This window comes from Ptychodera flava, chromosome 9 (genome assembly GCF_041260155.1).
Source record: "Ptychodera flava strain L36383 chromosome 9, AS_Pfla_20210202, whole genome shotgun sequence".
In the NCBI taxonomy this organism is placed as follows: Eukaryota; Metazoa; Hemichordata; class Enteropneusta; family Ptychoderidae; genus Ptychodera; species Ptychodera flava.
In genome coordinates, this window is record NC_091936.1 from 14,194,489 (window position 1) to 14,218,113 (window position 23,625).

General features: G+C 40.6%; 1 protein-coding gene across 1 annotated transcript in view; it reads right to left on the minus strand.

Moving 5' to 3' along the window:
• Positions 1-22,540, minus strand: part of LOC139140077 (DNA-directed RNA polymerase I subunit RPA2-like) — a 36,029-nt gene extending 13,489 nt beyond the window's left edge. The window contains 19 exon segments of the mRNA XM_070709084.1: positions 136-243; positions 817-861; positions 1,586-1,738; positions 2,390-2,596; positions 3,054-3,127; positions 3,420-3,555; positions 4,132-4,238; positions 5,736-5,823; positions 12,132-12,249; positions 12,675-12,875; positions 13,605-13,681; positions 14,057-14,152; positions 14,583-14,681; positions 15,355-15,495; positions 15,828-15,916; positions 15,919-15,946; positions 16,439-16,513; positions 16,966-17,103; positions 22,439-22,540. Coding sequence (XP_070565185.1) covers positions 136-243; positions 817-861; positions 1,586-1,738; positions 2,390-2,596; positions 3,054-3,127; positions 3,420-3,555; positions 4,132-4,238; positions 5,736-5,823; positions 12,132-12,249; positions 12,675-12,875; positions 13,605-13,681; positions 14,057-14,152; positions 14,583-14,681; positions 15,355-15,495; positions 15,828-15,916; positions 15,919-15,946; positions 16,439-16,513; positions 16,966-17,103; positions 22,439-22,507 — 2,049 coding nt within the window. The 5' untranslated portion in view covers positions 22,508-22,540.
• Between the last annotated feature and the right edge of the window lie 1,085 nt (positions 22,541-23,625).

Below are 23,625 nucleotides of genomic sequence, written 5' to 3' on the forward strand. Positions count from 1 at the left end.
GTTTTTAAAATCACACAGCCAAATTATTTATTAATGTAATTTCCACTTAATTCAGCAATCTCACAATAAAGGCTATTTACCATTGTACTTGCTATGTAATGATTACTTCACAAGAAGATGAATGTCTACAGTTACCTGACACTGGTACATGTTACGTGGACTCTGATTGAAATCTGAGAACGGAGTAAGACTGGCAACAGCACTTAATAGACTGTTTTCATTCAGCTCCATGTGTGTTGTCAACTGAAAATACAAAATGTAGTCGACAGACATAGGTTAATTACACAGACAAAAGCAGCTGTAGCTTTGATAACATTTTCATTACTTTTGTTCCAGAAAAGACAAATCTTTTCTAAATTTCCCCTATTTAATTAATTGATTAACCTTGTTCAAACACCACTATATGTACACTATTGAATATCATTGTAGACAAATGAAATCTTGTCCTGACTAAAATTGATTTGGCAAAAATGAAAAATACTGAACACCATACAACAACAAGCAATATTGAAAAGTTGAACATTAAAGAGTGTTTCAACATTTTTGAGCAGCACACATCAAAATTATGGCTAATGGAACTTTTACAAAGTATATCTAACTGATTGCCACAAAAGTAATGCCCTGGAAGTATTAACCCTGTCACAACCATGGAATGACCCATTCCCATTGTTTTCCACTGCAAAGTTGGGCCTCTATACAGGGAAATTAGGGTAGAAGGGTTAAAATAGCTATATTAAATACATGAATCTCTATATTTTATTAGAAATTACCTTTTTCTCATTTCTTTTTTCTCACATTTGCATGTGATATACTTACCCCTTCATGAATCTCATGGGGATTGACTGCAATATTCATGTACACCTTTGAACAAAATGATACAAAACACCAAAAAGTCATTTGGGTTCACTTTGATTTTGAAACCATAATATATATTCAAATGCTTCACATTACCTCGTTCTGGATCACACATGATACTGACAAGTAAAACAGACATAATGTGATAAGTCATACAGATAATTTTTTCTAACCATAACAGCATGATCTGTACTCATTTGTATGGTATTAAAAAAAAAAAAGCTCCACATCAGCAAACTCTTCATGCACTTTTGTTCTGTCAATATTAAGGTAACTTCGATGCCATGAACTCGATACTTTTAGAAATTCTGGAGGTTCAAAATTTGTATTACGAATGACTGAATTGAACTACAGAACACTGTTATTAAGTCCCACTCCTTTTGGCATTTTCATGGCTCCCACACAAGCTAACACAGTGGTAATCTAGGTGACATGTATTCCTTGAAATTCAACATTTTGATGAGAGATAAATGCAAATTTTTGCATGAACTGAGTTACACTGGAAATGCCGAGTGAAGTTCACTCAATATGGTTGACTATCATAGAATTTCCAAATAAAGTAGTGAATTAAAACCAATAAAAGTATAATGATATAAGGTCAGTAAAGAGGTCAGGAAAATGGCTGATCACTAGAAAAGACCACTAACAGTAAAGGGTTTCTGCTTGAAGTTCCTCAGGAGCTTATCAGTTGAACAGCTTTCCGAAATTTCCAAATTTTCCAAGCACTTACCTGTTCAAATGTACCAATCATCTCTGTTGTGTTTGTCACTAGGTTGAGCACAGGTCTCATCAGCCTTGCCGGTGTTGTGAACAAATAAATCCCTGGATATTGACTGGCTTTACCAGTCATGGGTACTAGGATAATCTCCATTGCTGACGGTACCTGATGAAGTGGGAAAGTGTCATTCAAGGTTTCCGTACGTTATACTGGTATGTATTACAATATTAAATGTTGAGTTTGGCCAGGTTCTGTCATACATGATCTGTTGAATACAGTGTTCAAATGTGCAGACCTTGTCTTAAAATTGTCTGTTGTCTTATCTTACTATCAGTCATACTTTCGCAGAGCTATGGACCACTTGGAGACAAAAATTGAAATCTTACACAAGACTTCAATTTTCTTCACAGCAAGACAGATTTTAAAAGAAACTTAACATATATATTCTCAAAACATTTTCTCATTTGTCAGGGCACACTTGAGGCATAGAATTCTTGATTTAATAGTGTTTTTTTTGCATGAAATTCGTGTAGAAAGCAGGCATTGCCATCTTGACAAAACATCCTTCTGTGGCCACTTGACACAATCTTAGTGGTCAACTAATGGGTTTCGCAGGGTATGTGGTGAGATCCAGTTGTCAACTATAGGATTTTTCCTGTCCAACTAGTGGTCCATTCCCCATTGCCATTTCTATCCTATCCCTGCTCCTGGGATTCAACAACAAAACATCATGTACAGCGCCCTCAACAGACAATCCTTTCAATTTAGGCTCTTTCTACAATGTTTCATGAATCACTGCAAACTGAACATACTCACCCTTTGTTCACCTTTCACCTTCAACAGCCTCAATTTATCCACAAACTCTGACGCAGTCTCCTTGGAAACCCGGCCAAGGACACACCCATCCAAGACAACCTCGTAACAGAGAGAGGCACTGGTAGGTGGTGGACTTTCTAATGAGGTCATACCTAAGCTACAAAGCAGCCTATTCAAATGTGCTGTCAGCGGTTGAACATTCACCACCTGTAACAAATGTTGAACAGACCAGCAGCAAGTTTTAACTACTTTCAGAAAGGACAATCACACACTATAATAGAAAGTAATTTTCACAGTTACTTTGCACATCTAAGTGTTGGCAATGGCAGTGCATTACAGCTATTCTGTTTGGATAGTGAAAACAAACTTGATTGAAAACAATTCAAAGGAGTGTAAAGCATGTGTTTCTGTATACAGTCAGGATGTTTAGAACCTGAGTGCCACAAAATATTTCCAAGTCAACAATGCAGAAAATTGCATTTAAATTTTAAAAGACTATTGTAGTGTCTAATAAAATCAATATAGGTTTATAATCATTTGTTTTGTGGTTAAAATTTCAGAAATGGGATTTTTTATCCATATTTTTACTACCAGTCAGCGATAAACTCTCAAGCTTGACTTCATGACAGCAAGACAAACATCATTGCACTCATAATAGCCTCACCTGACAAGCAGCAGTCATGTGGTTGAGAAGCCCACACGGTGCACCATCAGGAGTGTGTACTGGACAAAGAAAACCTTCAAATATAAAAATCACATATTATTAGTATTAAAAGCAGAACAATTCTGTCAAAAAGGGACAATTGCTATAACGGACACCTGTCAATGACAATATTGCGCACTACATATAAATGGCTTGACAGTGTCAAAAAGTTGGCATTTGGACGTGGTTTTGCATGAAGAACAACACATCGTATTTTATAGACAGAACAAAGAATGGAAAAAAATACTTGAAAGACACCAAAAGTTATTGCCACTTGAGCTTCAAAGCATCTATCAGCACAGGTATTCACTAAAGAACAGTTCTTACCCCAGGCCTCGGGAAGCAGTTTCCGCACAGATGTCGTCCTCATTTCTGCAAAGAAGGCACCCCTGTGAATGCACCGGAAGTGGGACACGTAGCGCCAGAAATTGAGTTTATCAGCAACTACCGTCAGACCGGTTGCCTGAAACAAAACAAAACAAAACTTCTACATTACAAAATTTGAAAAATCTGTAATTACCATGATCATTAAAAAACTATGAATATCACTATAGGCATGACAACACACTAGGAAAAGGAATATTTTTGTAAGTTCCTATTAGTCATTTTGTCTGCTTTAATTTTTTAATCTGTATTTCTGGTGATCGTATTTTCAATCAATATCCTTCATTTCCGTGCACAATGAATTTATGATGCACAAGACATGATGATATGAAATTTTGTAAAAATCTTTCAAATTTTTTGTTTTTTGATATAGCTATTTTCTGCCATAATGAGTGACAAATGACAAAATCTCATCCACACAAGGGTCCTAAGGTATCAGATTCAGGTAAAACGTTGAGATGGGGGTTGGGGAGGTAAGCTCGTAAAATATAATCTTGAATGGACACCCTAAGTTACTGACATTTGTAAACTACTTCCAGCTTGGTTAAGTCTTCCTGATACATTTGCACAAAATATAAATTCTGATTTGCTACAGAGTAGGGTTTTAACATTTATGAGATGACTTTGTTTCCAAACTGGATATGTCAGCACCTACCTGCATGAGCCCAAGACCAGTCTTTGATTGAAGGTTACCGGTTGCTATCAGATACTCCATAGAATGTGATATGCTAATGGTCTTCCTGCTTGCTGAGTTTATGACAGCTGGTGAGGACAAAAAACAGCATCGTGAAAGACTAAAAAGTTGACAATAGCTGTACTAATAAATCATTTTTTTTTGTAAATAAAAATGTTGTTGTATGTCTCTTTTGTACCAATGACATTATGAAAATATGAAAACTCAAATTCAAAACCAATACTAACAGTAAATGTAATTTTGACCTTTCAAACATAGTCATCAATATTCAGACTACAAATATGCAATGTATGGATGACCAATCACATTCAAAGGACAAAGTCGCCCTTTTTTGGACCGTTTTGTGAAATCAAGAAAACATGGAATACTTGCATAAAGTCACTTTAGTGTACAGAATAACGATACTACATAAAACTGCAAAAGTGTCAAAAATTACCCCTTTGCTGAAAGCAAACAGGTGACCTCTAGTTCTAGGCAAAATGGATTTTTCCTATTCTGATTTGTTTTCCTATGACAAATATACATTGCTACAATGTAAGGGAAAGCTGCTTTTCTTTATTTATATGAAATGCATCACCAATTAAGATTTCATTACAAAAGCTTGAATGAGGTCCGAACTTTTGTAACAGTGTATGCTCAGCCATAGTTGTGTGTGGAACTCGATTTTTTGGTACAGACCATAAACGTTTCACTGAACGATTAATCTTGTCTGGCTGCAAGCAGAGTTGAGGTTGTGCACAGATGGCCAGTACTTCAGCATGTTTCAAGAAGTCAATTGACGCACACTACTTGTTATATCAAACAAAATTCATGAAAAAAGCTCAAAAGAGAATTACTTTGTCCGTTTCAAAGGAACCTGTGGAATGATAGTTTGACTGGAAAGTTCATTGAAAATTCAGCATGTCTGGTAACTATAAACTAGTCCCACAGTGAGGAAAAGGCTTGTATACACATAAATTTTCTAAGTATTTCAGAGGATTGTGGAAGGTTTAGCCCTTTACGGGTCAAGTTATTCAAAATCACAGTACCCAAGTGATCACTGTGACAGACACTGAAGTGATAGTGTGGGATACAGCATGGCTATCGGGTCAAATCTGTACAACTCATCAAGCTTACATATGTGGTATTGGTACAGGTCAGTGGAAATATTTATGTATTTTTACAGGTCTCAGAGTGGTCAAATCTTTTTAACAACATTATGTTGAGTTTTTTACATGTAAGCTTTTTGTACAAACTTGACCAGAATCTGAAAACAACACAGCAATGTGGTAATAAGTAGATATTATTCCGTAATAATTTTCTTCATTCAGTGAAGGAAAAAGCATGTGACGTAATGACATTGTTACCACAAGTCATAGATGAGTGGTGACACTTTCATTATGCCTCCTAACTTTTCTCATGAATTTACAATTTGTGAATTCCTGAAAGACAGGTGTTTGTCTTCACTGAGAGAAGTAGGCTGACAATGTACTAACTGAGATTTCCACATTGACAGCAAAAAAAAATACACATCAAAATTTGAATACCAACATGGAATGAGTTTTAAGTTGACCAAAGAAACTTACTGGCATTAAGTTCAAATGTTTGTGAAGCATTACTGGAAAGCCTCTCAATTATGTACCTCAACGACAACAACCAGTTTCCTAATTTTTCCTGAAATGATATGAAATAAGTTACATTCAAGCAATCTTACTTAGTAAGCATGGTTCATTTTTAGGGTGGTTGATAACAAACTATAAAACAAACACCAAGTTTCCTCTTACAAAGGAACTTTAAGAATACTGTTTTTAAGGAAATACAAGCATGATGGTAAATTGATGATATGTCATCAAAATTTATTCCTCTTTCAAAAAACTATGAAAGCAAAGCCAATCAAATCTCTAATTTTAACCCTTTGACTACTGCAATGTAGTAAAATTGCTGTACAAAACATACTGTGTATACGTACAGGATATTGCAGGAATTTTCCAGCACTAAAGGTATAGAGTAAGTCACTGGGACGCTGGAAATTACTGGCATTAGAGGTAGTCAGAAAGTTAAAATAGGTGGTTAACCCTTTTCCTGCCGAGCGCCCCTGTCCGTTATCCTGCCAAGTCGGTCAAAACCGGCCCCCTTTTCCGTGTCTACAGAAGATAGGCTCTCCTGCACGCTTTCCTGCCAGGCATTTGGCGGGAAAATACCGCATTTTCGGGTACGATTACCGACCATATACGTGTTAGACTTCAAAAATTTTTGCATGCCCGTATAGAGGGGCAACCGCTGATGAGGTTGTGTCCAGAAAATGACGAGGTCACGGGCGTTGTTTGCCCCGGGGGACGTGCACTTTTATGCCCTTTTCTAGCTTACTTTCGCGGAAGTAAAGCTCGTTCGCCGGCACGCACGGCCACACACGGGGAAACGTCACCTCTCTCGTGGGTTAGTAGAAGACCCAGGGGTTAGTGCTATGGGTGCGGCAGCACCCTCAAACCTGTCCTGTTTCCCTGGGTTGTGTCACTTGGCCACGTACTTTGAACGACTTGGAAGAGTCGCACATTGCAGTCTGCTTTGACGTAGTGTCAACGACATAGTTCCGCCATTGAAGGAAGGCGTGTACGTAGTTTGGCCAGTTCAGTGAACACTTAGCTCGTTAGTGTTACCGTTTCCTAACACGTTAGTTGTGCAGTTGTTACTAAGGTGCAGTTTGTACCACCTTAGCTCTGGACAGTGCAACTGCTCTATGCACTAACCCCAACGACAGATGGTTGGTACAACGTCTACGTCGCACGAGCACAGCCTCCGTTGGGCTGTGCCCCTCCCACGTGATACAACGCACGTTCATCCATTACTATAGCGTCCTTACGGATCTGCCAAAAACGAAAGTGGGGGTAAAAACAAAACAAACGAAAATATGCGATCATAGATAGTATTTTATTCGGGAATAATTTACATTATGCGAACAATAAATCTCGGAGTCTGTCTCGACGTCCGAGTGCATGGTCCGTGTTTCAAAATTACAATCGGGGTGGCAGATCCGTGTTTCAAAAATTATAATAGGGGGAATTGTACAAAATAATCCGTCTAAACAAAACAAACGAAAATATGCGATCCATAGATAGTATTTTATTCGGGAATAATTTACATTATGCCGAATAATAAATCTCAGAGTCTGTCTCGACGTCCGAGTGCATGGTCGTGTTACAAAGATTACAATCGGGGGATTGTACAAAATAATCCGTGTTTCAATTTACAATCAGCGGGATCGTAAAGCACAAACAAACGGCACAACCGTGCTCAAAATGTGATCATGGTCCGTGTTAAGAATACAGTCAAGCCACTGTTAGGCGAAGCTGTCCCCTGTCCGTTATTTACATCGGGTTCTCTTGCTGATGGGTGTCGTCGGGGCTGTGTGAGTAGAGGTCTGCACGCCAACGCTCCTCTTACCTCGTAGCATCATGCGATGATGAAAAGCCGCAAAACACTCGCCCTCGTGAAGATGAACCCCGCACAGACTACATCCTTGGACGTCTCAGACAGTCGTCCGCTCGCAGTGGTCTTACCCTCTCTGCTGCATACTTTACAGCATCTTCTGCCGCCCCTCCAAACGGCTGACAACGTGCATCGGCTGATTTTGTGGATTGATGTACGAGGCAAGAGAAACAGTGGCCTCGACCTCTCTCTCACTGGGCTGCGATCGCCCACAATAACCGCCAATGAGTTGTTTCCCGACACGCAGATGAAACATCTTATGGGTCAGCTTACTATCAGGGTGTACATGCTTGAAGCATATATATGCATTTACCAGGGCAACATCAATCAGGTAACATGCCAGATATGTCCACCATCTGTGGTTCTTGCGCCCAGTGTGAAAGTACTTGCGCTTCTGGTTGGCTCGGTCGACGCCTCCCATGTACCGGCGATAATTATACAGCGACAGAGGCACTTGTCGCCGCTCGTCTCCCTCCCCCACTGGCACGCACTCCAAGGGTGGATAGACCGTATTCAAGATCAGCACCTGAGCGTTACTATCCTGATAAGCAGTGATGTTAAGACGAGAGTCCGTTCTGGTCGTGGCTTTCATATCCCCAACAGACAGAGGAAGGCGCTTCCTCTTACCCGGCGGAAATTAATTGAGGGGGCATGGTGCGACGATTACGGCGGTTAAAGCTCCCGACCATGTAGATCCCGGTCTCCATCAGCTCTCTAGCAGTAACGACCGTGCTAAACAGGCTATCACAGAATAGGCTGTGATTATATCCACAGAATGGCTGGACCAGCTCCATCGTAATTCTTTTCACCACACCTCGCTCCTGCCGTCTCCCGTCAGTCCGATCCCGATATTTCACACCTAGGTACGGTGCAAAGTTAGCGATGTATGCAGTGGTGGAGTCGCACAGCTGCCATATCTTGAAACCGTCTCGATCAGGCTTATGCGGTAATCTCTGCTTAAATTTAGAACGGCCCTTAAATCGCACCATGCCCTCGTCGATGGAGATCTCTCTACCCATCTTATAATTATTTACGCACCGGTCAACTATGGGCTCCATCCATGGATTGATTTTATACAGGGGATCCTCCTGACACCGACGTCGGCGGCGTGCCTCATCAGGATCACGACGTGGATCGTTCTCTGGGTCTGCCAGATGAAAGTATCGCATAAGCTGCTGAAAGCGACTGCGGGTAATCACAGTAGAAATACCCTGGTTTCTCAGAAAGGGATCGCTAGACCAATAATCCTCCACTGATGATTTACGGTCGATACCCATACAGACTAAGACGCCAATGAACGCCTGCACCTCTCGGTAGTCAGCGTTACGCCAGTATTTATCTATTTTCCTAGCGATATGTCGCTGGTGGAATTTGGCGTATTTATTAGTCTCGTCCTTGGCCAATCTGATCAGTGTAGCTGGAATAAACTTAAAAAAGTAATCGAGCTCACGGGCGTGGCTGGGCAAGGTGAAAGTCGGTCCTCTCTCATGGTCAAAATCGGTCTCCTCAAATATATTAGCATCGGTAGTCTCCGACATACGCCAGACAGGAGGGTGTCGTCCTCCGCCAACACAGCAGCAACGTCATCATCGTCGTCAGAGCTTGCCTCACCTACATACTGCCTGTCATAAAAGTCATCGTCCTCTGCCGCATCCTCGTCAACCTCCGAGTCGGACTCAGCGGTGATATCACCGTCGTCTGGGCGTCTGGGCCTGAACTCGCCCGTAGCGGCATCAAGGATCATATCTGGCTCAAAATCAGGTGGGCTATCCTGATAACGAACCCTCCGCACTATCTTTTTCGGCGGGGACATCGCAGCACACGAAACTATGGCAGGAGCGGGCTCGGCAGCCTCTGCTGATGACGAGGACTCAAGCTCTTTCGCACTGGGCACAGGAACCTCTCCTGACGCAGGATGAGGGCTCATAGTAGCAACAGGTGGTGTCTCTCCCGGAGCAGCCGGGGGAGAACCAATGGCATCAGCCGTCTCATTACTCACTGTCTCACTAGCAGCAGCAGACGTAGTCTGTGCAGGTGAAGTATCTCCCACAAGAGCAGATGTAGTCTCTGCAGGTGAAGTAGTCTCTCCCGGAGCAGCCGGGTGAGAACCACTGGCAACCGGTGACCCGTCATCATCCTCATCGGCAGAACGATCGGTCTTACGTTTACGCTTACCACTGGGTTTTCAGCCGGAGATGGCTTCGCCTTACGGGAGCGTTTCTTGCCCGACTTCTTAGAACGTTTACTAGGGACATCACAACGATCGCTACCACTACCGCCCGGAGACTCTGCATCTTTGAGCTTCAGTCGTCTGCTCGCCTTCAGAAAACTTTTGCGGTCCGTCAAGCTCATGTCTGGAACAGTGTCGACAGACTAGCAGGTCCCTCCCTTTTAAAGCCACAGGGAAACAAAGCCCTGGACATGATTGGACGCAGGGGTGTTAATATATGCATCCACCTGTTATTATAATGGACCTACGGCAATCAGTCCACCAACCGGCGCTGACATTCCTACCCGTCATGTAAATTGCCTGTCCAGCACCATTTGATATGCTAATAATACTCATTTTGCGATGCAAATCCCTCGAGCACTTAGCATAACATAGTCAATGTCATTAGCATCTCAACTTGACATTCCGTCCAGCTGGGTACGTGGCATGGCGCACTGCCACCCAAGGACGTTGGCCCAAGCCCATGTTTAGTACGGGTGGGAAACCCGTATCTTTAACCTCATGTCCCTTCTAAGTACGCCTGCGCAGGGCGTATTGTCATCCAAGTCGGTGACAAGCCAACCCGACAGATCGCCCATTAAGCAGTAATGGACTGGCCGTCTCGTTCTTGTACGGCAACGAACAGTGCTTCAGCGGCTTGTTTAGGTCATAACCGTCGCCTGCCGAGCGGCTTACCCAACTAAGGCGGTCAAAGATGAAGGATGCCAAAATTGTCAACGGCTGTCTCGGCCTCGTCCGTTGGGCAAACATGGCTCCTTCAAATAACGTGGCCAGCACGTCTACGTCATCAGCGGTGATGACGACCCGTCATTGACGCCCGAGTGCGTAAAACTCGGAATATACCGACAGGTACCTCTACCTGAGTCGGTCATACTACGGTATAAACCAAACACAGGTCTGCCAACTCCCGTTAGACTCGGCCGTTAGCCGAACTTCACAGGGACAACATAGGCGTAACAAGTCGGTGAACAACGGTTCACGCACCTAACCGCAGCCGCCAAGCGTCGGTGAACAATGGTATCAAATTTTGAGGCCATGTTCCTGAATGGCAAGGCTGAGGCGGTGTGTTTCGTTGCACGGCTTGAACGTCTAGAGCCAAGTGCAGCCGACAACGTCCGACATCTGAGTGGGTAGTCTTTTCGAGAAGGTAACAAGTCGGTTAAAAGCGGTGGTTACCCTTCACAAATGTCGCTCAAGTCCGTTCGGATCAGTTCCATGTCAGGGACTAATCAAGCCGAGTCCGTCAAATCCGTCCGCACTTCCCGTCAATCAGGACCAAGTCCGTGATTTTCGTCTCGCACCATTGGCAAAAAATTGCACCGCCAGCTGAGGCGGTCTTAGGCGGTTGCCTTAGAGAAAGCCGAGTCCGTCAAATCCGTCCGCACTTCCCGTCAATCAGGACCAAGTCCGTGATTTTCGTCTCGCACCATTGGCAAAAAATTGCACCGCCAGCTGAGGCGGTCTTAGGCGGTTGCCTTACAGATTAGCGTTGCCGAGACGGTCAATTTCGGCCGCAATCTATGTAGTGCCTCAGAGCCAAGTTACCCCAAACTCCGCTAGAATACGTCAACGTGCTAACCTGCCAAGTACGCTACTCGTCCCCCAAAAAAAAACCAGTCCCCCACCGGGGTGGGGACTGGCTGGGTAGCTTCCGCACCTTTCCCTGTCGTTGGACTCTCTGTGAACCCATTTCGAGAGCAAACGCCGTTCCTCGCCCAAAAACCTGTCCTCGAACGACCCCTAGTGCGAGCAAGGGTTTGCTACACGTAGTTCCGTCGACTAGGCAGGAAAGGGGGTACCAAAAAGTAGCCCGATTTCCACCGCCTTGGCAGGATAACGGCCGTGGCTGCTCAGATTCTAGCTACACCGAATTTCAAGCGGATTTTCACCGACTTGGCAGGAAAGGGTAAAGATTAAACGAGACATTGCTAAGACAGTCTAGTATGAAGTTAATAAGGCGATTGTTTCTTTGCAAGGAATCCGTTACACCCTTTTTTTTTGGCCATGGAAAACGATAGGGTAGTCCCAAATATATGCTGATATGCAGTAGCTCTGAAGGTTATAGCCACTTAAGGAGTCTGAAACTATGGTTATCACGTGACTGATTAGCTGCTTGGAAAAATATTGAATAATGACAACAAGTTTAAGCCAACCAATAGGCCCAAATCTTCTGAGATATGGCACACTGCTCCATAACTTTGGTTGTGTAGGGTTTTAAAATACATTACTGTACATTGATCACGGTTGTGAAATTCAAAAATGTTACCTTTAAGTACATGAGGTACAGGTGACCTCCAAGAAGAACTTCCTGGTTCATGGGACTATCAGTGTTATCTGCTGCACATTCTCCTCTGGCAAATGAAAATAACTTGCGCACCATGGAACTGAAAGCACAATACAAACAAGTATGATAAGAGCACAGCAAAACTTGCAATAAAAATACAAATACGTAAAACTGCAAAACGCAAGGTTTGGATAATATGTTTGACAGGCCACTCAGACTATTGAGTTAAGTTGTACACATGGATAAGAATATTTTGCACTATGGCTGAATCACCAGCACAAGTGCAGATCAGTGGATCCAGACAGCATTTCACATTAATTACAAGTAACCTTGGGAGTAATTATGATTAGGGACAGAGTATATTATACAGCTAAAGGATCCTCAAGAAAACCTTTCATGTAAAAATGTATGTGTCTGCTAATTTCAAGAGTGCCAATTGACAATATATAAGAGCAGCATACTCATTTAAAGGAGATCATTTTCATAATTCTATGCCACCGTGTTTGACAAGACAATGATACTTACACTATGGTGTTGAACTTGTCAGAGTCATCACTGAGATGTGTGCAGATGCACTGTTTCATGAGATACTGTCCTGCCTCCACATCACTGTACCACTCGGCCAACCCTAACTTGACACGGAATGTCTCACCAAGAAAACGTAGGATACTGGCCCTTGAAGTGAGACCCTGGTTCTGTGCCTGACGTAACATGGCTGTGATGCATCTGTATTCAAAAATGGGTGCAAATTTGTGAAAATATTTGGAACGCACTGAACCAATAATAAAGAGAAACACTTCAATAGAACTCGTTGGACCTGCCATATTGTTGGACAGCATATCATTCCAGGCAAAACACCAGTATGTTCAATTAATTTATCATTTTCATCAAAGAACAAAAGATACAATATACTCAAGTAAGTTGAATCTTGTCAAGTCGTTGCACTGTATCAGCATGACACTTTGTAGTATCTCATTATAGAAAGTTACAACTGCATGATGGCTGAAGGTTAAATGCTGTTACAAGTTTAGATATCAAGATCTCTTTTGATATAATTTGTACTGGTTTTGACAAAGGGAGAAAAAGTGCAAGCATTTGTGACACACCTTCTGGAGAAACAAATGCTCAAGTTATTTGCAATCATGTCATACTTATTGTGATGCAATTTATCAATGAAATGTATATGGGGAAAATTTTAAATGACGGAAACCCTCATTTGACATGTTTGCTGCCACAAATGTACAAATATTGCCGCGAATATGAAATTGTTATGGACAGAGATACACTACAGACACACTGTTTGAATGTATTAAAATACTAAGATCAATTATTGATAATTGAGAACTGTAATGTTAAACCTTTATGACCTGCACTGTAAAATTACTGGTTTTGATTAATAGTCTTAAATACCAATACAGAAGATGATATGTGATGACAAGCGGACAGAAACCCTACCCCTTGTAGTATGTGTTTGTTTCTCTTCCCTTTATCAATTCTTGATAGACATACTGGTCTGTGGTATCAATCAGAGCCTGGAAGACGCATGAAATGTTTTCCTTCAACACATTGCACCAAATAAATCATGAATCAATAATTCTTGATGTTCCCTATCTACAGATGCAAAGAGAGTCACAAGTACAGCTTTCACGTTTAAAATATTGGTTGAACAGGTTATGAAATCTACTGAACTAAGAGATCAGGAAAATCAATCACTTATTGATCATGACATCCATATTTCTCATGACAAGAACATTGTATGCACTCATTTCGTCTGTGAGATTCACTGCAAACACAAGGCAAACAGCTAACACTTGAAGGATTTGTGTGATGGAACCTCTGCTATGGAGGAAGAGAAATTACGCATATAGAGCAATGATCTAGAATGTTATCTAATCAGACAGTCTCACCTTTAAGATGACTACAACTGGAATGAAAAACTGTTCTTTGCGGAATGTGAAACACAACATGGCTGTGCCGTTGCTAAGGTAATGGACCACAATGTTCTGCAAGGGAGAAATGGAAGAAGTATGAAGTGAGTTGAACATCATGGTGCTACAAATAATCATGCTGAGAATTGAGATTACACGACTTCTCTACCTATGTGAGCATCACACCAGCTTTACAGTGGCTAAGAGCTGAATAGGTAACTGTGAAAGCTACGATTTGTGAAAAAGTGGAATATTCTCTAAACATCTCACATCATGAGTTCTGTTCTGTTCTGAAGTAAAGTTTAGTGTTGGTTCTGATTGTGCAATTGCAAATTGTACAGAAGTCAGTTGTCAAAGTGGAGAAACTTCAATGGTAGCCCGGCTACAACATAACATCAAAGTAGTACACAAGAGTTTTTTAATCCAAATTCAAGGGAAGATCATAATATTGTTCAAGGCTATGATGTTATTCTCTAAAAAGGAACGATAGCCATGATATACTTACCATAGCACTTTGGTCATTCTTGACACATCTCATGGATACACCATATTCTGTGTACAGTTTTCCTCTGGATTTCCACGCTGGTCGGAATATTGCCATCGCCTTGGTGACATGGAGGGATAAATAGAATGTTGAAGGATGGTTTCCAAGTTTGGTTGTGTTTCATGTGAAAAACAATATAAATTAAATTTTGTGCGTTTTTAATATAAAATACTAATATGGAATTAATTGCGATGGTTGTGAGGGTATGGTGCTATCAGCTATGAACCAAGCTTGCTCTATCTGCTATATTGACATTTCGACAGCACCATACTGTACATGTTTACAAGGGCTTGGAAAGTCATTCTTCACAAAAACAACTGTCGCAGGCAATAAGTAAGGAGTATATGCTATGTTGAAATTGAAAATATGTGTAAATGAAACTGCTGTAAGATTTATAAACTCTATGTTGGTTGCTGAAAGTTCTCCTAGCCCTAATAACAACCTTGGTTTGGCCAAAATTCACTGTTTTTATGCTGATTGTGGATCTCTTTACATGAAATTCAAGGTGAACAGGTTCAAGTCATAAAAAACCCACATTTAGATTACAGAGTATTTTCAAGAACTAGGAAATAAACATCAACTTTGTTTTCATATTTAGGAGAGGAAAGGGACATCAAAGAGGTTCCCATTACAGTTTACAGCAAACTGGACCATTAATTATACGATGTTAATTCAGAGAGGGTAATGTAACCCTGCAAACTCCAGTGAAAGTACCTCAATCTATATTACTTACAAAATTTCTCCTGGGCAGTACAAGCATTCTGATAACTCTCTCAATACCATTCACAATAAAGTAACCTCCCATCTCTTCAGCTTCTTCATGTTTCTTAATGAGCTCAGCCGGTGACAGCTTACTAAGATTACAATGGTCACTCTATAAAAAGAAAAACAATGTCCTTTTTAAAATTACTGACACAGAAATCAAATGTGAATGCATATGATATTATGCATTTTTCAAATGTGCATTATTTGTCTCTACCGTGGAATGAACAGGGCTAGACAGCAAAATATAGTTATTGCTTTTACTTGTCTTGAAGTTTGTGATCAAAAGTTCATTCTTGTGTGTGAAAGTTGAAACAGACACAGAAAATATTAGATGCATTCAGTATTGAAACGTATCTTAAACACCTTTTTGACAACTGTAGAACTTACAAATTTCTCTTTGTATTTCTTATCCAGTTATTGATTTCTTTGATTGGCACGTACCTTGACCATGATGGGCACTTCACCAAGCTGGATGTCCAGAGTGTTGGCTGCCTGGCCGTCTAGTTTCCAGCACACATAGGCTCTCAGCTAGCTTTGTATGTACTACCTCTCTCTCTGCACTGTTCGAATAGCAGAGAAGATTCAGTGAAAGTTTTGAATACACTGATCTGACAAGCACATTTTAGTGAAACAGATGAACAGCTTTGGGTTTTGGGCATTTGATCCATGGCGCCACTCTGAACAGAGTCTCCAATATTAATTTGCCAGGAGCTTGAAATGAGGACAAGTTTGTCAGTGTTGCACATGTGGCTGTTGTGCACAGCCAAGCCATAAATATAATCTTTCAGTTTTCTTTGTAACACCTGCAGTCGTCTACCAATATGTATTTTCGTCATTCTTGCATGCATAATTTCCAAAAGCGCAAACTACAAATGTGCACAAATATTTATTTTTGCATATTAATGAGAGATAAATGACATCATTTGCAAACTGCAAAACTGTTACAACAGCTTGCACTTGTACAATACCAAGCTTCAAGGGTCAATTTCATCGACGAAGGTCGAGACATAAAGAAGAAAATCATTCCAAAAATTAACATCTGGTAGACATACCTCTGAAGGATAAACTTTTAAAGTTGAGGCATGGAGGTTGCCCTGGGCAACAGCTGGAACACCCACTGATACATCCTGTAAAAAAGTAATACGGCAGTTGTGATACAGATACATTACAATCTACCGTTGAGCTTTCATAGTATTTCTAATACGCATAATAATTACTTCCCAACCCATTATTTCATACCGCTGGATACTTTTTACCAGAGTTTTTAAGTGGTTGAAGCATCAGAAAGCCTTTCACCCTTTCATTCCCATTTCCTATATATAGAGGTCCAACTTTGGCATAGAAGATAATAGGATCAGTCCAAAATATAGGGGTGTAAAGATTGAATTTTCAGAAACTGCACAGACCTGCAGTTAAAATGGTAGCATTATGACGCACACACAAAGAGCTGATAATATCAATTCAACCAAATCTTCCTTGGTAATGCTTTGATTATGTTCATGAACAAAAACTGCAATGAAATTTTTGCACACAACACGATGACCGTGACTGAACCAGAACAAAATCTTGTACAACTTACCGTAAATGACAGAGATACTCTTTGTCCAGACTGCAGGGAAAATTCAACAGGTGGTATGTCTTGAATGGCTAGTTTCAGTCCTTCTTTCAACATGTAATTGAAGGATTCTATGTGCGGTTTGGTCAGGTTTTGAAGAGCCTGTATGTAATAGAAATTCATTCAGTCTGACAGTGTTACATTCATTTGTACAAAAGTAAACCTGACAGTATCAGGGAAGCTCAGAATCTACATAAATCAACCACATCCAGAGGGCAAGATGAGGTGACTAGCACTCTGCTTCAATTGTGAACCTTTAGCAATGCATCTCTAAAGCATGCAAAAGAGACAACTTTTGATGCATTTGAAAAACCTGTGGTACATATGAAAACTGATATTGACTGGGAACAATGATAGTTTTGCAATGAGGAAATTTTCCCACTTGCCAAAGGAGAAGATATGGAACATGACTGTGTGTCCATAAGCAACACTGCACAATTGCTTTTTATGATGGCCTATGTGTCAATCATATTTGTAGGTATGCTCAAGTGACCCTGCAGACAATTGACCTGTCATGTATTGGACAAGGTGTGACTGGGTCAGGTGTACTCCTATTTATTTGAATTGCCCAGAAACTTTCAAAGCCTTTTGTTGACAGCAAAGACTTTTTATTTTTCTGTCAATAGTACAGTAAAACAAGCTTGATCAGGCTTTGATTTTACCCCTTGTTCGTTATATGCAAATTTGCAGCCTCAAAACTCATGGCCATGACGGTGTGCTTTGAAAACTTTCCAGCTGAGAAAGGGTTATGAAATAGTCTGTAGTCTTCTACACTGTTACATAGCTGCAGCTCATATTATTGTAGTACTTTGATCGAGTTTGTTTGGTCACAGTCCCTCTATAGCTGTGGTCGACAAATAGTCAGCTCGGACTATGGGCCACCAAAATCCCTGTACACACAATGTGAAGGGACTGTAAGAGTATCTCAAACCATACACTCCGAGTTCCAAAACGAGTCGGACTTGCAAGTCCGAGTACTCGGACTTGCAAGTCCGAGTAAAACTGCTTACTCGGACTTGTATACTCCGAGTACATGGCTTACTCGGACTTGTATACTCCGAGTACATGGCCTACTCGTACTTGCCGCGCCGATACGTGTTCCTTTAATAGTGCATATTTTGCCATACCGGTCAATAAACGATCTGTCGAAAAAATGTATTTTATTACGCACGGAGTTTACGGCTAGCCCGGATCGATATGTCGAAAATCTGCTCTTTTGAAAAAAAGAATTTCATTTTCACGATGTCTTGTAATCTGTTGCGCAATGTATATATTTAACCACGGTCCCTCCACAAGGAGCGACCGTGATTTTACCATCAGAAGAAAGCTACTGCCACGGCCAGCAGCGAAGTTTTTTGAAAGATGACTTAGACATAACATTTACAAACTTCAGGCAAGTCCAGCCAGTTACTCAGTTAGATATCGCACAATCGTTTGATTAGCGAAATAAATGCATGACATCACAGGTCAAGTCAGGTCATTGTTTACGACCAAGTGGTCACTCGCACTGGGTTCATACTATACACGAGCGCACTGTGCTCATTTTATTTTGAAAAAAAATATTAGTTTAATTATTTTATCAAGACATAAATATGCCTAAAATGCTTGGGAAAGTCTATCATGGCCTCGCAACGCTAGCAAACCAAGGCCATGACGTCACAGGTCGACAGGTCATTCATATTCGATAATGGCGTCCGTGTTCTAATACATGTAATTCGCCGCGATGCATCGCGGTGATCATGAAACGTTGTTGTGCCCAATTCAAGTCATGTATCAAATCAGGATCTGATCCGGTAATGAAACGAAAAGACAAGACAAACTAATAATTTGCGTGACGGTAGCTACACTCGACAACGACAATGACTTGAGCCACGGACCGTGCTTGAGCGTGTTGTACAAGATGGTATTTTACACAGATCAGAGAGATCGCGTTAACAACTCTTTTCTTTGAGCGACTGGAAGTACATGTACTGTATACGCTGTTTGCAAATTTTTATCACAAGATCGAATATTTCCTCTGTTTTTCCAGCATTGTTTTTCTATAAGCAAGTGTAACTCGGCGTATTCAACTCCGAGTAGGCCATGCACTCGGAGTATACAAGTCCGAGTAAGCAGTTTTACTCGGAGTATGCAAGTCCGAGTACTCGGACTTGTAAGTCCGACTCGGTTTTTGAACTCGGAGTATGCTGTTGAAAGCACTCTTACATACCTCCACTGTGGGGCCATGGTTGTTGCACCTAGAAATTGTAATAGTTATCTGACTCTGATCTAAATAAAGTGAAGAGGGATGTCTCTCACTTTGGTCATTTCTAGTTGTACCACAAGTGCTATCTGTGATCACAGCGGTGCTCGTGGCACCTATTGATTGCACTTAGGTCAAGGGTCATCGCCACAGAACCGCTGCGAGCCACCTCATAGACCTTTCTGGTCAGTTTACTATGACACCGATAGGTGTGGCTGATTTAGCCACCAAAATAATGAAATAGGGTACTCTTTGAATAAATCAACCAGTGTACCTACTATATTACTGACTATCTATGACTCATCCCCTACTCCTACCAAGTATTTTGACAGTGACAACATGTGACATCTTTTGGTGAGCTGTCAACGGTTTCAGCTCGTATGTGAACTTTTGACCTCCAACATATTCAGTGCATTGAACGTGAAAGGGCAAACAGCGCCCATAAATCGTCGATGGCATACGGGAAAATCGTTGAAAATACATGTTCTTATCGTCAAGGTAGCTAGAAGGAGTAGAGAATGAGTCATAAATGGTCAATGATTATGTGAGTAAAAGTTGATTTATTCAAAGACTTGTATGTCTAATTATTTTGCGAGCTAAATCAACGACACTGATTCGTGTTGTAGTAAACTACCAAAAAAGTCTATGAGGTGGCTCGCAGCGGTTCCGTGGCGATGACCCTTAATTCGAGCATGATCGATAGACGCCACAAGCACAGCTACACAAGTGCATGAGAGACGTGACACCAGTTAGAAGTGACTATTACAGTAAAGATTATGGATTTGGCTCTGTCTCACATCTTAAAGCAGGTTGGCTATCACTGATAAAAAAAGCTACCCGACTACTAGCTCTGCTTGCACTTGTTTGTGTTGCTGGTGCTGTAATGTGCACGACTGGTGATGTACATGAATAGCTGGGAACGAAGGGTCCCCTACATCCAGAGCTACATGTAAGGGATGTAGCCTAGGGTGCAGGGCTGAGTTAGACATTGCCCTGTATAGCTCAAAGCTGTATTAACGGCCATCTTGGAAATCGCAAAGGATTATGGGGCGACCGCAGTGCTGTTGGAGGGGCAAACCCGGAAACATGTCACTCAAGCCATAGAGTTCTAGCATACACATCGTATCAGATACTCCGCTATTTCCGATCATATCGTCTGCAGAACTATTAATTAAAGTTCAGATTTAAGTTCTTTTACTTGTTTTCTGTCGAGAAAAGTATTATTATTACCGTCCAGCCGTTTTAGAAGATTTTTGAAGACCCAAACGACATCGTGTGTTGCTCCATTGCCAGGGATGCCAAGGAAAGGCGCCGACTTATTTTTTTAGTTTAATAAAATGTTCGTTTTGTTTGTGTTAGTCAATTAATCGAAATATCACGTTTCCAATTGAGTAAATCATAGACAGTCTCGATTCTTCCGTCTATCATTCGATATTGACTGACTTATTCTTTCTCTTTTTTGTGTTCGAAAAGCTTCTTGATTGGCCTACATCTCTCAACACGGGGCAATTGAAAATTCAAAGCCAAATACTTGGCCAGGTTGTATATTTTACGAGTTTGCTCTCATCAACGGTCGCGATGAAAAAAATTACAGTGTCTCTGAAGTCGGTATCATTGCTCCGTCATGTTTACTGTTGGTTGTACGACTAGTTTGACAGTCAGATATTTTCTAAACGATAAAATTTATATTGCCATTCAATATTTTACGCACGAAGTTGCATGTGCATTTAAATACGTCCATTCGGAAGCAAAAACCTTAAAATTTTACAGACTTTTGATAGTGATGACTTGCTCCAGGCTGTGAAATATCTCCAGTTGGCGTTTCCCGCTAAAAGATGCGATGTTACCAGCATTCGCGTTTAAAGGATAGATATTTAACACGACTGGAGTAATTAAAACAGAGTGATGGCATCGACCTGAAATCGACATCATTATCGAGCGTTAACCGTGAACCATTAAATAAATGTCGGCAAAATAAAACATCAAATAGCTAGACTTGTCACGAGGGAGAGGGGGTTACACAGTCGCTAAACAGATATCGAAAATGTACATGCTTTCCCGATATTTGATTAATGTGATAACGAGAGTAGAACAAAACCAAGACTGTTGAAGTTACTCTTCATATGTTTGTTTCAGAAGTTTGCTAAAGTTAGAATTATACTTACCGAAAATGGTCGCCGTAGTCTACTGTTAAAAAAATATGTTCTTCAACACCACGTTTCTTATGATCGGTGATGTCAGATTTTATTATTTTCGTAAGTACAGACTAATGCACTAAACGCCTTTGGATTCTTACCTGCTTGTCAATACTACATTATAAACAATTATATATTTCCACTTACTCGTAGTTTGAATGACAAATTTGTCGATCTCAAAAATGTTACCGTTCATGCAATAAATCTGTCATCACATAAAAAACCCATGTTTCGCTTAAATTTCATGATTATGGTCCTTTTTATTAATTTGACGATTGAATTGTTTCAGCGGTGTTAATTTCCGATTAATTAAACGATTTCAAATCGAAAATATTTTTTCTGGTGGAATTTAGAGCTGTTTTAGTAGTTCTGTAGAAGAAATGGTCGGAAATAGCGGAGTATCTGGTACGATGTGTATGCTAGAACTCTATGGCTTGAGTGACATGTTTTTTGGTTTGCCCCTCCAATAGCACTGTGGTCGCCCCATAATCCTTTGCGATTTCCAAGATGGCGGTTAATACAGCTTTTAGCTATACTATGCTGTGTGTTCCTGGCGTTACTCGCCTCAACCACAGTGACGTGGTGGAGGCGAGTAACGTCGTCGTGAACACTCAACATCGTATGCTGGGCTAAGTTTGACAGAACAGTTGGATCTCTTGATCATGGATGTAGCACACCTCCATCATTGGATTAACCCCGCCTCCTTTTTTGACATAATTCATAGGCTTTCGGGTATCTCTGTCTGTGAATGTGCTTTCTGTAGTTAAGCAGCTTAAAAACTCACCAAACAGGCTTCGTTTTCCTTTCATAATAGTCGGGCTTGGCACTGCAGTTCAGATAACGGAGTACATATTGTTTACAGTTTACATCCACACACGTGGGTGCCGACTGTGTAACTTCGTATCTATTTCACAGTCGATATTGAAATCACTGTCTCTTCACAGAACAGAGGAATACGCAAAATATCTTACATTATACCTAAATATGAGAATCACCTCACCTGGTGTTGTTTATCCGGTGGCTTTCCAAATTTTGGATCGGTCAAGTGTTTAAAGCTGGGAGCAGCCATTTTTACAAATGAACACGTGTTGAAAATGATCTCTAGAGGGCGCTGTATCGTCGACCCCTGTAAGCTTCTCGAAATGCAATGGAAATTGTGTTGGAAATGTGAAACTTGTTATCAGTATCAAAAAAAAATGAGAGCTATTTTAAACATGGTTCACTTTTTTGACGAACTGAACATTCATTCATTTTCTGAGAGATTTTACAACAGCATTGTTTATGTTTGCTTGTAAGTTTTCACAGATTACTGTTTTGAGTCCATTTCATGAAGAAATACTTTCTTTTATGAACAAAACTGTACACCCTTTATTACCAATAAAATTTCAAATTATCAATTTTATGCCTGCAATGACAGAAATAGGGGTTGCAAAGAATAGAAACATAATAGTACATAGAAATTTGAAGACACAAGCCATGTGTTGAACCACTAATATTACTTTGTTCGAGAAAATTATAGTACAAGATCACACAGTACTACAAATAAACCACATTGCTCCTTGATTTGTTCCTTTGAAAGCTGCCTGTCTGATCATTTTTTTCAGTTCTTCATATTAGCAACAATAAGCACTGCAATAATTATTGAATTATATTTGATAAATCTACATACATATACTACAATAAAGTTTCAAAATATGCTGCAAATGACCACAAAAGTCATTTTCTACAGGGACTGCAAATGCCATATATTTGGGGAAACAAGAGTTGACCAACTGAAGTGGTCTTCTGTAAGAAAAGCCAAAATATACAATTGGAAAATAATCAATATTCTTTTGTTTGACAAAACAGGACCAATTAACTAATCTTCATAGTTTTATATATGCTTCAGAGGACACCATGGTTAGAAAATTTTATACAATTGCCATCTTTCTTAATCAAAAACAAGTTTTTTTACATTATTCTAAATGGGAATTGAGATGAATGGTGCACTTAATAGGTCCCTTATTTTGCAGAATTTTAAAACCAGTCTACAACTTGTCTACACACAGGAGGCATGTAAGACTTCACTAAGAAGTCTTTGATTGTAAAATCATAATGGGATATCATTGGCACAGTGGATTAGTAAACTCTAAGTTTTGTATTTCAAGGCATAGTTTGCAAACTGAGTTAAAAAAGAAAATCAATTAT